At 38.7% G+C, this 13,406-nt stretch overlaps 1 protein-coding gene across 1 annotated transcript; it reads right to left on the bottom strand.

The window, feature by feature from the left end:
* Positions 1–268: 268 nt before the first annotated feature.
* Positions 269–12,058, bottom strand: LOC111582010 (nicolin-1). Its single transcript, XM_023290462.2, has 7 exons — positions 11,903–12,058; positions 10,767–10,916; positions 9,200–9,379; positions 5,786–5,899; positions 3,743–3,811; positions 1,980–2,084; positions 269–907 (listed from the first exon to the last, which is right to left on the bottom strand). The coding sequence occupies exons 2-7, from the start codon at positions 10,911–10,913 to the stop codon at positions 866–868; spliced, it is 657 nt and encodes a 218-aa protein (XP_023146230.1). The 5' UTR covers positions 10,914–10,916; positions 11,903–12,058; the 3' UTR covers positions 269–865.
* Between the last annotated feature and the right edge of the window lie 1,348 nt (positions 12,059–13,406).

The raw sequence follows: 13,406 nt of genomic DNA on the forward strand, positions 1-13,406 counted from the left end.
AATCTGATTCCGAGTCGAAACGCTCCTGTAAAGTGCATCAGGAGTGTTCTTAAGCGGTGTACTTTTCCATCCCTGCATCTCTAATGCTTTTATTAGCTCCCAACCCTAATCTTTTTTTTTTTTTTAAATGGAATCAGACCTCAACCCAGATATTAAATCCAGAATTTTCCCCCAAAAAAGTGTCCTCTGAAGGTCTTCAAGCTAAATTTATCATCACTGAACTGCAGTTAGCAGCAGGTTTTAAATGATGCTCTGCTGCCACCAAGTGTTCAGTGTTACATGTGCAATATGCAGCATTTTTATTTTTTACACTGTCAGAGTTTCACACACGCATTCCAGAGTAAAAGTGCACAATAATATCAACATCCAGAGCACAGCGCTGTTCAGTCAAAGCTTCAGTGCAGTTTTTGAAAATTAAAATGATACTAAAAACCTAAAACAGTTAAATTATCAACCAACGAACAACCAAAATGAAACACAAAACATGAAAAATGAGAGAAAATGAGACAAAATCAACTAAAAATGAGCTGTAAATGATCAAAAATTAGGCTAAAACAACCAAAATCTGACGCAAAACAACTCAAATGAGGCATAAAATTTGAAAAACGAGACATATTGAGACACAACTTACTAAAAATCTGAAGCAAAACATCAAAAATTAAAATAAATAGGCAATATTAGTCTTTTAATAGAACTGTGAGCGATCGAGTCCACATTCATCAGAGTTTTTTCCTCCCAGCAGCTGTTTTCAGCAGTTGCAGAAATTATCACTAATATCATGCTGTTATTGGTTTTCAAGGTTCTTCCTTTGGATTATGAACCGTTTTCTTCCATAAAATAAGTTTTTCATTCACGTTTGATCTCATTACGTCAGGGAGAGTAAGTTGATGTCGTAGCAGCCGTCCACCTGCAGCAACAAAAAACACAGAAAAGTGAATTTTTTCTCAGTTTATTCCCAATTACACATAGAAGTTTAGGCCTAAAGTTCTGGATTTTCACACAGGTGTTGTTGACGATGTGTAAAAACTTTGTGATGTAATGTTTTCGTGGTCTTAGTTACAGTTATTCACCCAGACAGTTTCACTTTTATCCATGTGCTAACATAACTGCACAAGGGTTTTCTAATCATCAGTTAGCCTTTCAACACCATTAGCTAACACAATGTAGCGTTAGAACACAGGAGTGATGGTTGCTGGAAATGTTCCTCTGTACCCCTATGGAGATATTCCAATAAAAATCAGCTGTTTCCAGCTACAATAGTCATTTACCACATTAACAGTGTCTAGACTGGATTTTTGATGAGTTTAATGTTATCTTCATTGAAAAAAACCCTTTACTTTCAAAAATAAGGACCTTTCGAAGTGACCCCAAACTTTTGAATGGTAGTATATGTACGGTAATAGACAACAACAAAAATGTCGTAGTTAAGGTTTCAGCCTCGTACTAAACACACACTTTTTACAAAACTGGAAGATGTTTCCTTTAAAATGAAGCCTCATGAATGTAGTTTGGCCTTATAGGGTTTGGTTGAGCCCAATAGTTGACAATTTCGTAAAGAGACGTTGAGGTTAGAAGGTTAAAGTTTCACCAGATAAAGTCAAAAACAACCAACATATGGTAAAAAAAGAAAAGGTAAGGGTTAAATTGTCATGAAAAACCAAAGGAAAAATCAGATTGTCACATTGTTGTGCCATGAGTTGACCTTTCTGGTACTTGGGAAGAGTTTTTCTAAAGATCCCACGTTTATACATACTACTCTTATGACGGCTACATGACCTGGAGGACTTTAAACACATGAATATACTTCTGGGATGAACCAAGCCTCATTTGGAACCTCAATTTTGGTGCTTTTGAGAAATTTTAGCTGCAACCCAACAACACCTAGATCACCTCCACCTCTGATGATATATCATTTCTTAATTTTCTTCGAACAGATAGTTTTGTTTCAATTTATGAGAATGATTGTGTTCCAGACTCACGTCAAACCGTCCGATGGAGGCTGTAGTCTGGTTGGTTTGCATCACTTCAGTCAGAGCCCACATCTGCTGAATACTGGACGATACCGTCTGTGGATCTGGGAGGCCCTGAGAGACACAAACACACGTCAAATACATACATTTACAATATCAAACATCTAATTTATTCAGCTAACTGTTGCGCCATAATGTCTGAGAATCATATTTCCCATCATAATATCTGTGATGTGAAAACTTCCACAATTTCACCTCCTAACAGGCTAAAAACAGCTCAGCTTTGTGCATTTTTGAGATAATTCAATATTTTTTTGATGAAAATTAATAATAAACGTTACAAAAGTCCAATCAGGGAACTTGAAGACGAGGTTTTCAATGGGCATAAATTCTTCACACCACCCCGGAAGACAGTTCTAGTTGGGAAATAATTTATCTCTCATTCATTTATTAGCCCAAATGTAGTTAAAATTGAATATAGTGAGTGTAAAAAGCCAAAAAAGCCTTGGCAACCTCGTCGGGCTGCTAAAACCTCAGATTCTCAGAAAAATAACGAGGACGTGACCTTGTGTCCTTAATGGGAGCTAAAGCTGCATTTCCACCCAAAATACTTTCAAACTTTTAGACTTAGAAACAGTTTTCAAGGAACTAAAATGTTCCTTTAGACTGCTTGTTGTTTGTGTTTTCATCACAATATAAAGACAAATTAAGATTCACCAAAATAGTCCACTAATGTAGGAAAAAGCTGTTTTTAACATCACAACAACATTCCAGTCAGATACAACAGAGACGAAGCAGAATAAACAGACAAGTGACAGCAGTAAAAATGGAGGAAATTCAGGTAGACCTTCTGTTGTTGTTATTGTTTTTAGTGCTTTGAAAATGTTGTCATTGAGTCAATGCTGTAAAAAAGTTGACTAAAAGCACTTGAAATGCTCGACTTCAAGGCAGAAAACAGACTGTACAAACTACCTGAGGTGACTGAGATTAACTTGCTGAAACTGAATTCGGTAAAAATACTCAAAATGTATCAGAAATGCTGCCATCTTCAGCCACAAAAGTTTCTAAATTCTAAGAAAGTAGTACTCCTCCAGAAACCCACGGTGCCAGAGGTACAGCACCAACCCAAGATTCCTCAGCAACCCGAAGTCCCACAGAAGACCAAGGTCCCCCACCAACCCAAGGTCCCCCACCAACCCAAGGTCCTCCAGCAACCCAAGGTGCCCAAGGTCCCACAGAAGACCAAGGTCCCCCACCAACCCAAGGTCCCCCACCAACCCAAGGTGCCCAAGGTCCTTGACCAACTCAAGGTCCCCCAGCAACTCAAGGACCCTAATCAACCTAAGGTCCCCCAACAACCCAAGGCCACCAGCAAGTCAAAGCTGCCAAAGATCCCACAAAAGACGAAGGTCCCCCATCATTCCAAGTTCCCCCAGCAACCCAAGGTGCCCAAGGTCCCACAGAAGACTAAGGTCCCCCACCAACCCAAGGTCCCTCAGCAATGTAAGGTCCCCCACCAACCCAAGGTCCTCCAGCGACCCCAGGTACCCAAATACTGGCTCCAGCGACCTCAGACGGTACACTATCCATTCAAGAAGCCAGGCTACCAGCCCAAGGTGCTACGCCAGAAGTCCATTAAACCAGTCACTGACCTTAGCAGACTGTAAAAGAAAAATAATTAAAATGCTGGAAATGCATTGAGTTCCTCCTGTAAAGGTTCCTGTGGAAACTTCCTGCAGAGGAAACGCTAATGCTAAAGCTACAGTGTTTACCTCCAGATCCGGGTGGTGGTCGACCAGAGTCAGGTCAGACAGCCAATCAGAAACTTCCTTCTCTGGGTCCTGGAAAGAGGAAACTTTATCTCATTTAATCTCTGCAGCTGAATCCAGCGTCACATTTGAGTTAAGACCTTTCAAAATAGATGCAATAAATGTATGTTTACATGCTCCAATGCATCTAAACAAAATATAACTGTTCTACTAGCTGTGAAACGTCTAATCTGCTGGAAAAAACATCTTTATTCGGCAAACTGAATTCATTCAGTAGAAGGAAATGACCAGGATGGAGCCACACTGTGCCATGGAAACGCTGCATTTCTTTCCAATTAAGACTCAGATGAATCCCCTTAAGTCTTTAAACAAGAAGAGCTTTACAAAACACCAAGAAAGTCAATTTAGTGTCTCATCTTACATCAATTAAACACCAGGATTTAATGCATCAACATCTAAAACAAACACCGTTGTTCTCACCAAATCCACTGATCAGGAGTGCAACAAAAATACATAGAATAAAGAAAATATTTACTCCAACCAGAAAGAAATGACTGGATTAAAAAGCAAATTTTTCTTTTCTTTTAAACCCTTCAAGAACCTGACAGAGACTCTCAGTCAGTCAGTTCCAACTCTGGTATTTATCTGAGACGGTTGTATTCTGGTTTGGCTCTAATTCAGATTACTAGTGGAGTAAAAACACATGTAAACACAGCTCAACAATCAACCAAGAACATTCATGTTTTTTTAACCTTAAAGACGCTGAAATCACATAAAAATCTGCTACCGGTAACTTTAACTTTTGTACTATACAATTATACAATAAGAGATAAATTCAATTAACCATCTCTGTCAACATCCTTTAATAGAAAATCAACAGTTTGCTCAATTATTCACAGGATGAGGATGGCACTTTTTTGGAAATCTCACACTTAAACAAAACAGCAACAAGTAATAGTGTGCACTATTTAGTAAAAAGCCAATATTTTCATATTCTGACTTGTTTGTGAAAGTGAACTTAGCTGCTTGTTTTGGTTCTCTAACTTCACTGCTCAGTGTTTGCAGTAAAATCAGCGACTGTTCAGCAGCAAACAGATGCAGGCAGAGGCACGAGTGTGAAAGCAGTGAAGCATTCAGCCTCGTATTACTGCCAGATGAAGCAGCTCCGCTCCGGCTGGATTTCCACATCAACTTAAGAAGGTGATGATGTGTGAATGTTGTTTACAGCCTAAACAGCTCCTTCAGCTTTACCTCGGCTCTTCTTGTTTATCATTCTGTCTCTTTGCAGCCAAAACATAAACACAGTGTTGAGCTTTGAGGGTAAAATTCAGCCAATAATCTGAAAACTGTGCAGCGTTTCCACTTAGGTGGCAGCAAAATGTCTCAACAGCAACAGAGGAAACTATGAAGTGAGATTAGTGTGTTAGAGAGGTGTGTGGAATCGAAAGTTTTCAGTGTCACGAAGGAGGCTCTGTTTTAACCTGCTAGATCTCCATGGTAACTGATGCTGCAGAGCTAGATCTCCATGGCAACTGATGCTGCACAGCTAGATCTCCATGGTAACTGATGCTGCGGAGCTAGATCTCCATGGCAACTGATGCTGCACAGCTAGATCTCCATGGTAACTGATGCTGCACAGCTAGATCTCCATGGTAACTGATGCTGCACAGCTAGATCTCCATGGTAACTGATGCTGCGGAGCTAGATCTCCATGGTAACTGATGCTGCGGAGCTAGATCTCCATGGTAACTGATGCTGCGGTGCTAGATCTCCATGGTAACTGATGCTTAGTTTTGTCGAGTCAGCTTCGTTGTAAACCCTTCAGTTTACTCACTACAGGAAACTAACAGCCTCAACCACAGCTGCACATCAGAAGCTCCTAAAGTTTTCTATCGATGTTGTAAAAATAAAAAGCTCCACCACCTCCTCTCTCGTTCATATTTAGACCTCATTACATCTCATTAGTCTCCCCTTGAGGTTGTGATTAATGTGAGTTTTCATCCCCTGAAGGCTGAAATATGAGCAGCAATAAAAGCAAACACTGACCGGCTCCATGTGAGGGAAGATCTTGACGTCCTCCAGGCTGAAGGTGAGCCAGGCGGAGGACGGCTGTCTCAGGATCAGTCTGACGGACACGACGTGGTCCGCCTCCACCTGCATCTGGAGGGAAAGGACGATCAGAAATGTGTAAATGTGGAACTAAAATCCAGTCATTAGTGACCAGGAGCCTCCTTCTCTGCAATGCTGCTGGAGAAACGTCTGGTTTTTGCAGATTTCACTGATATTAGCAATGAAAACAAAGCGTTTGATGGTTGTTAAGGAGAACATTATAGAACATTCTTCCATTAAACGTTCCCACAATGTTTCACAATAACAAAGGAAGGACGTTCTCAGTGAAACACACGTTTTAAGAGCATTTCTAGGGAACCTGGAGGAGACAACAACAAGAAAAATAATCTGGCTGGGTTCATCTCTATGGAAACAACAGTGGCTTCAAGTGGAGAGAACTCAAAAATGTCTTCAGGCTGACAAAAAATAATAATTCTTTGACTTTTTATTTCACCAAAATTGAAAAAATTGTAATTTCCAACATGTTTCTACATGTTCACGAGTGCAAATACTCAAAGAAAATAAAAACAATGGCTCTACAAGCTGTAGATATTTTACTACTTAGGTTCTGTGGAGACACTACCTGCAGTTCAACCGAGAACTTTCTGAATTTTTGTCGTGTGACTGTTGGTCACAGTTGAGTCACTAATGGCTTCATGGCTGCAGCAATTAGTAAGGAATTTTTTTGTTTTTATAGAATCAGGTGCAGGCTGTTTATTTTTGGTGATTTGTTTTAAATACTAGACGTGTAAAATAGATTTAGTCTAAAATATCACAATTTTAAGCTTTGATTGGTTTATTTTGCAGGAGAAATATATCATAAATCAAATTCTACATTTTTTTGTAAAACATGAATTTAACAAGCTCCCTTTTGTCAGTGAAATACACTTGTGTGTTTAAATATATGGATATTTTGTGCAAACAAAGCCTAAATTCTGAATTTTTGTACAATACATGATGGAATAAACTGGTATTAAAGAAATATCACAATTGTAAGCTAACATTTTTTTTTTCCAGTTTAAGAACCAACGGAAAGGTGATTGTTTTCTTTTTTCTTTAGCAATTTCCAGCTGCTAAATGGTGTCATTTTGGAGACAGGTGGAGGTGACCTAGATCTGGCCAATCAGAGGGGAGGGAAACAGACCGAGACAGGAAGTAAAGATGACAAGGGCAGGGAACATCGAAATAAAACAGGAAGTAAACAGCATGTTGACACAGAATCACCAGTTTATCCAATAATCTAGACTCTATTCGTGTCAAAACTGTTAACTTCTCCCAATATTTCTCTTAGTGTACATATATGCAACACAGTAAGTTACACAAATGCAAGACAAGACATGGAAATACACAAAAATAATGATGAATCACCAACAAAAACCTTAAAAAAAATCTCACAAAGTACAGGCACTAACCTCCACAGTTCTCTTAAAGTATAAAAACATCAACCCTCTCACAATTAAAAACAAGATTTCATGATTAAGATTTAACATTTTTCCAGCGCATCCTCCTCCTACCTGTTTAATCTCTTCACAAAATGTTCTGAAAATGTGATTTACAAGCATCCTGACATCTGCACAGCTGCCAGCAATTAGCAATGAAGTGGATTTAAAAAATGGAAATCTTCTGTTTTGACTTTTTGCAATGCTTTTTTTTTTTTAGTCCGACTCCTTCTACATAAAACCATAGTAAAATCCCTTAAGGCTAAAGATGACAAACGATAAGCCGTTAAAGAGTGAATGAGCGTCAGCCTTGAAGTAAACAAACATTAAATCATCATTCAGCAGCTGGCTCTGTTTGCTCGGAGAACAAACGAGAAGAAAAAGTGAAAGGAGGTATAAGGAGGTTTGTGTTTGTCTCAGCAGATCAACATTATAGTGATTCCAGACGCTGTTGGTTTTACTCCCAGTGGGACCAACAGATTTAACTGCTGGAAAATAAATGTTCCAACTGAAGCACAGAATGATGCAGAAGTAAAGAAGAACACGTCTTTATCTTCAGATTCTGCTGCTGATGATCTGTTAGCATGTTGGCTAATTACTTCCGGACGCTTCAGAGGAATAAAAAGCACCTGATTAGTCCCATTAATCACATTATTTATTAGGAACGACTGGAGACAAGATGCCCTCGAGTCAGTTTATGCAGTGTAACACAACCTAACAACAGAACAGCTGTAAAGTAATTTCAGTAGCTATCAGAGACTCAGAACACCGTCCTACCTTCCACTTGATGTCTTTTAGCGGACAGAAAAGCTACATGCTGTTGTACAACATGCACACTTTCTACTTTTTCTGGGTATAAATCTGAGGCTTCAGAGTTCAAAATGTGCATAAAAGAAGCTATGAATCCAAAAGTCTGCAAGAAAATTGGTATTTGTTGCATGTAACCAAGCACAGGAATACACAAAGATGCTCGCTGGCTAAGCTTGTTCCTCGTTTCCATGAGCACAAATCATAAATCAACTATGATTTTACAAAACTGCATTGACACACATGTTGCTGCCAACATGGAACAAGAAAAGAAGAATTAAAGAAATTGTGTCTATAAGCTGCAGAGGGCGAAAAGAAGTTAAAGTTTTAGACACCAATTACAAAGAAAAATGCTAACAGGGCAGCTACTCGCTAGCCTCCACCTCTAATTGGTCATTTTTAACGTCTTGGAGCTTCATTAGCTTCCTTTGCATTTATCTTATTTTTCTTTTCTGGTTTTAGAACGCGGTTCAATTATGTCCAACTTAGTTGTTTTTTTTTTTTGTTTACTGCTAACTGTAGGACTACTTGTGCCTTTACCTTCACCTGCTCATAAATATTCATTCAATTTCCCACAGAAAAAAGAGAATATTTTATTTTATCTTCGTTTATCTCAGCTTATTTTACTTTATCTTATCATAGCTTAGCTTAGCTTCTCATCTGAGCTTATCTTAGTTTATCTTATTTTAGCTCATCTCATCTTAGCTTATATTGACCTACTAGTGTGTCTTAGCTTAACTTATCTTAGCTCATGTTAGATTATCTTTGCTTGTTTTAGCATATTTTATTTCATCTTAGTTTATCTTAGTTAATCTTAGTTTATCTAATCTTATCTCATCTCAGCTTGTATTATCTTTCTTAGTTTAGCTTATCTTATCCTAGTGTATGTTAGCATATCTTTGTTTGTCTTATTTTATCTTATACTATCTTGGCTTATCTTATGTTAGCGTATCTTAGCTTCCCTTTCTTATCTTATATTATCATATCTCATCTTATCTCAGCTGATAATATCTTGTGTTAAATCGAGTCTTCCTGGTTTGTGGCTCCTGATAGGTTGCATTCAGACACTTTTTCAGTGTTGAACCCTCCGTCACCTGCAGCCCACCTGAGTCCTGTGGATGGAGTAGTAATTCTGGGAGCCCCCCTCGGTGTGGGGGTTGTCCATCAGCGGCAAGTCTCTGAGGGCCGTGGACCACTTGGCTGGAGCCTCCTGCCCTGGACTCCTCCTGAGCAGACGAACCGTCACGTAGGCGGTGTAGTAGTTCTTAAAGGTGATCTCCTCCACCTGGAACACAGAAAACACCGATGAAACAAAGTTCTCCAAAAGCTCCCCAAACTTTAGAACACAATGACTCATTGGACCACGTCGCTGCCTGGAGGAATCCGCCTGCAGTCCGTCTGGGTTCTTAACCTGTTGTTTGAGCAACAGCGAGTTCTGCCGGATTAGCATTAAAAGCTAAACCAGGCGGCGTCAGAACGTTCGCTGCGGATTATTCCTTTGTGCATAAACTGGCTCGGGGCGGACGCCTTTGAAGCTCACAGCTTTGAGCTAATGAGGAGTCGCTCTGCATTAGAAATGATTTTTAATTAGGACTAAATGCTGAGAAAGTAGGTCAGAGCCCAGAAATGTTTGGAGTGTTTCTGCAGACAGAAACGCAGCGTTATATTCAAACTAATGCTCTGAGTGTGTGTGTGTCTTCTGCTTTATTAGATGCTGGGAGACACCTGAAGGTTGAGGAGGAAAAAAAACTAACACAATGGCACAAAGTCACAAAAACGAGACAGAAAATCATAAAAAATGAGACACAAAATCACAAAAACGAGCCATAAAATCATCAAAACAAGACAATAAATCACAAAAACGAGACACAAAATTACAAAAACAAGCCACAAAAAAAAATCACAAAAACAAGCCATAAAATCATCAAAACGACAATAAAACACAAAAACTGGACACAAAATCCTCAACACGAGACAAAATTATCAAAACGAGCCACAAAACCACAAAAACGAGGCACAAAATCACAAAAACAAGACATAAAATCACAAAATCACAAAAATTGGACAAAAAAATCTTAATAATGGCACAAAATCACAAAAACGAGACACAGGTTTTTGATGCTTTGATGTTCATCATCCAGATTTTTAACACTTTTTGTGTGTTAGCATCCATATTATTGACATTTCTATATTATTATCCAGGTTTTTTAAAAGATTTTATTGTCATAAAATTCATGTTGTTGACATTTTTAAAGTTCATTTTCAGGTTTTTGACACTTTTGTCTGCTGAGATCCATTTTTTTTGGTCCTTTGTCTTCTAATATCCTGGTTTGCGACATTTTAGTGCATCATTTCCAGATTGTTGACACTGTTTTACATTTATAGGCGAGATAAAATGTATAAAATGTTAGAAAATGGTTGAAAATGTGGACCAGTGTTTCTTAAATCATCCAAACCCCAAAGATATTTAGTTTACTGTCACACAGGATGAAAGAAAGCAGATAAAAATCACATTTAAGGAGCTGTAATCACAGAATTTAGCCTCAAACCAATGAATGAATGAATCATAAACTAAGTAACTGATAAATTCCTGCCGCTCTATAGAGCATTAACTGCATTTCAGACTAAATACACAGTGGATGGAGTGGATATGAGACGCTCTACTGACTTACATTGACCGGTTTTCCAAAGGGAAGGCTGACGTCGACCACACAGACACCAGAGTGAACTGTTTCTGCTTTAGAGTCTCCGATCTGCAGGTAAACTGGAGGTTTGATGGTGCAGTTCACAGGAACGACGTCATCGCTGCTCCCACTCATCCTCTGGAAAACAAAGAGAATAAAACAGAATAAAACTTTGTATTATATTCTGGAAAGAAAACAAATATTATAGACAAATATGAAAGATAGACTGTCAGAAAGTCAGGTTGAACTGCAGGCAGTGTTTCCACAGACAGACTGAGAGGAAAACCAAAGCTACTGGATGAATAAATAAATGCAGCATGGTTCAGAAACAGTGAACAGAGGAGCAGGTAGTTGGAGATCCATCCAGCATGGTGAAACATCTTTCTACTGATGATGAACAGAGTAGAGAGGAAAAGACTAGAAACATGGAGATAGTTAAATATCTACAGTATGTGCAGACAACATGACCACAAATGGACAAAACTGTATCAAAACGAGACACAAAATCACAAAAATTAGACACAAAATGACAAAAACAAGAAGCTAAATCACAAGAATGAGACACAAAATCATCAAAACGAGACAAAAAATTCACAAAAACAAGAAACAAAACTGCAAAAATTAGACACAAAACCATAAAAATGAGTCACAAAATCACAAAAATGAGACACAAAATCATCAAAACGAGACACAAAATCACAGAAACGAGACATAAAACCACAAAAACAAGACATAATTACAAAAATGAGAAGCAAAACCACAAAAACGAGACACAAAATTACAAAAAAGACAAAACTACAAAAACGAGACACAGGATGAATGTTATGACTGTGCTCCTGTTAGCTGCAGCTGTTAGCCTCCTGTCTGTTAGCACCACGGACCCTGGAGCTTCTCCTCACGGCAGCAGAACGATTCCACTCACTGATTAAAACCTCAAATATCCACGTTTTCATCCCCTAACACCACATGTTTTAACATAAACAGCGTTAGCACAGCGTTAGCACGGAGGCTAGCAGTGCAGAAACAGACGTTAGCGCAGAAGCTAGCAGAGGATTCGGGTTTATTAACGACATTTAAGGCTCTGAAAAAGTCATAAAGGGACGCAGTTTGAGTTCAGGACTCACCTTTACCCATCAGAGAGGAGTCACAGTTGGTTAAAAGAGGAATAAAACAGACGTAAAACGCTTATACCAGCAGGTGTTAGCATGCTAAAGACGCTCGGTTTAGTTCCTGGTTGTAACCGTGGAGACAGGGAGAGTCTTAAAGGGCCAGCAGCACCTGAAGCCCTCGCACTGACAGCTGCTGTTTTCTGCTCATTTTATGGTTTTAGTAACAAAATATGATGATTTATTCTCCATTAAAATATTTTAGCAAACCTTTGGCTAATCTGGTGGGATGGTTGTTAATTATAATGTGTCTAAGTTCATTTATTTTGCCTCAAAAGCCTTAAAAATGACAGTTTGGTTAATTCAGTTACACCCCAAAACAAAACAAAAACAACAACAAAAAAACTAAACTGTTGGGGTAAAAATAACACAATTTTAATTTAAGTAATTAAATTAGGTTAAGCTTTGCAGAACTTGTATACCAGTGTCATCAGTGGTGTAACTGTAGATGAATAGTCATAGTGTGAGGAGAGACCACTGCCACTGTCTGTGCCTGGGTTCTCTGACCCAGCAACAAACACGATATTAACACAAAAGTGTCAATAATCTGGATATTAGTGCATCTACGTGTCAAAAACCTGGATATGAATCTACTAAAGTGTCCCTACAGGCAGCAGGCAGCAGATGGCAGCCTGACTTCATGGATTAAAGCCCAGAATCAGGCTGCTGATGTGTTCAAGGCCTCTATCTCGTCGTCTCAACAATCTGCCATCAGAGACAGATTCAGGTGTTCGGCAGCAGCAGCAGCAGCATTATCAGGCTTAGACAGGACTGCAGCTTTATCAGGCGGCAGCAGGAATCAGCTGCAGCCCTGTACACATTCATCCCTGCAAAACTGACACAAAGTCTTTGGACATCAGTTCTAAAAACACGCACTGCAGTAAACGCTGGAACTATTAATAACCCTGAAGATAACCACTTCACATCCGTCAAACCAAACTGCTGCTGGAAGGATGCTTTCTGCAATAATTCATGCACAGAATGCACACAGACTCCTGTTTTATTTAGGTTCCTTTATAAAATACGTCAGAACTTTAGACTTCTGTCCGTACACAATATTCCAAAGCATCTACAAGGAGTATTATTGGGTTGTTATGGGTAGATTGGGTCTGACCACCTCTTACAACACTCATTGCATTAAACTCAGTACTATTCTACCTGGATATTAATGTGTCAATTACTAGAAATGAACATAGAGAACTATCAGAAATCATAGAATAGCACAAAAACATCAATAATATCAATAGTATAAATGTCAAAAACCTGGATATTAATGCATCAAAGGATCCATATCCTGCATATTAACACAAAAATGTCAATAATCTGGATATTAATGCATGAAAGCATCAAAAACGTGAATATTAATGTACCACAGTGTCAAAAATATTGGATGTTAACACACCAGGGTGTCAATAATCTTCATGTTATCATAGAAAAGTGTCAAAAACATGGATACTAATGC

Source organism: Amphiprion ocellaris, unplaced genomic scaffold (assembly GCF_022539595.1).
Source record: "Amphiprion ocellaris isolate individual 3 ecotype Okinawa unplaced genomic scaffold, ASM2253959v1 Aocel_unscaffolded176, whole genome shotgun sequence".
Taxonomy (NCBI): Eukaryota; Metazoa; Chordata; class Actinopteri; family Pomacentridae; genus Amphiprion; species Amphiprion ocellaris.